The following is a 751-nucleotide window of genomic DNA, read 5'->3' on the forward strand; positions in this document are numbered from 1 at the left end:
TCGGCCAACCCCCAAACCCTAAACCCTCGGACACAAACCCTAAGAGTTCACCACTAGACTTCAATCCTTCTATTTCGAGCCATAAACCCTAAACCCTAAACCCTAAACCCTTGACTCTCACTCCATGCTGGGTCTGGCAGAAGGTAGGCAAGGTCTACGTGGCCTGGGTCTTTAACTGAGAAGCGCAGCAGCAGTCGTTCCGTCTGTGTCTCTGCTGCTGCTTCTGTTGCTGCTTCTGCTGTTCCTGTTGCTTTTTCTGCTGCTGTACCTGCTGCTGCTATTGCTGCTGTTGCTCCCGCTGCAGCATCAGCATCGACACCAGCAGCAGCATCAACACCAGCAGCAGCATCAGCAGCAGCAGCAGCAGCAGCAGCAGCAGGACGCTTGAGGGGGGGCAATAGAATGAATCTGTCCTTTTGGTCATTCAATAAAAAGGAGAAATCCGCGAGAAATTCTCTCGCAGCTTTATTTGTTTTCTCGCCGAAGTCTCCAACCCTCAGCATACACTCCACGCCCTTAGCCTCAAGTGATGTGCAGCTAAACTCGGCTGGTAACAGCTGTATACACAAACCCTAAACCCTAAACCCTAAACCCTAAACCATCAACCCGGCATTACTTTGCCGCAGCAACAACCCACCACTCCGCATCCTCACGCTCTACAAGCGGGATAATGTAGGGTTTGTTGGGGTTTATTAGGGTTTACTAGGGTTTATTAGGGTTTGTTAGGGTTTAGTATTTTTTATGAGGGTCT

The 751-nt window shown here is 50.1% G+C and overlaps 1 protein-coding gene across 1 annotated transcript in view; it reads right to left on the reverse strand.

Annotated features, from left to right (window-relative positions):
- Positions 1-751, reverse strand: part of EMH_0002530 (TPR domain-containing protein, putative) — a gene marked incomplete at both ends in the record, with an annotated part of 11958 nt that overhangs the window by 6791 nt on the left and 4416 nt on the right. The window contains one exon of the mRNA XM_013496036.1: positions 122-557. Within this exon, the coding sequence (XP_013351490.1) occupies positions 122-557 (436 nt within the window). The remainder of the gene's footprint in view (positions 1-121; positions 558-751) is intronic.

Source organism: Eimeria mitis, genomic scaffold (genome assembly GCF_000499745.2).
Source record: "Eimeria mitis Houghton genomic scaffold, Emh_scaff188, whole genome shotgun sequence".
In the NCBI taxonomy this organism is placed as follows: Eukaryota; Apicomplexa; class Conoidasida; order Eucoccidiorida; family Eimeriidae; genus Eimeria; species Eimeria mitis.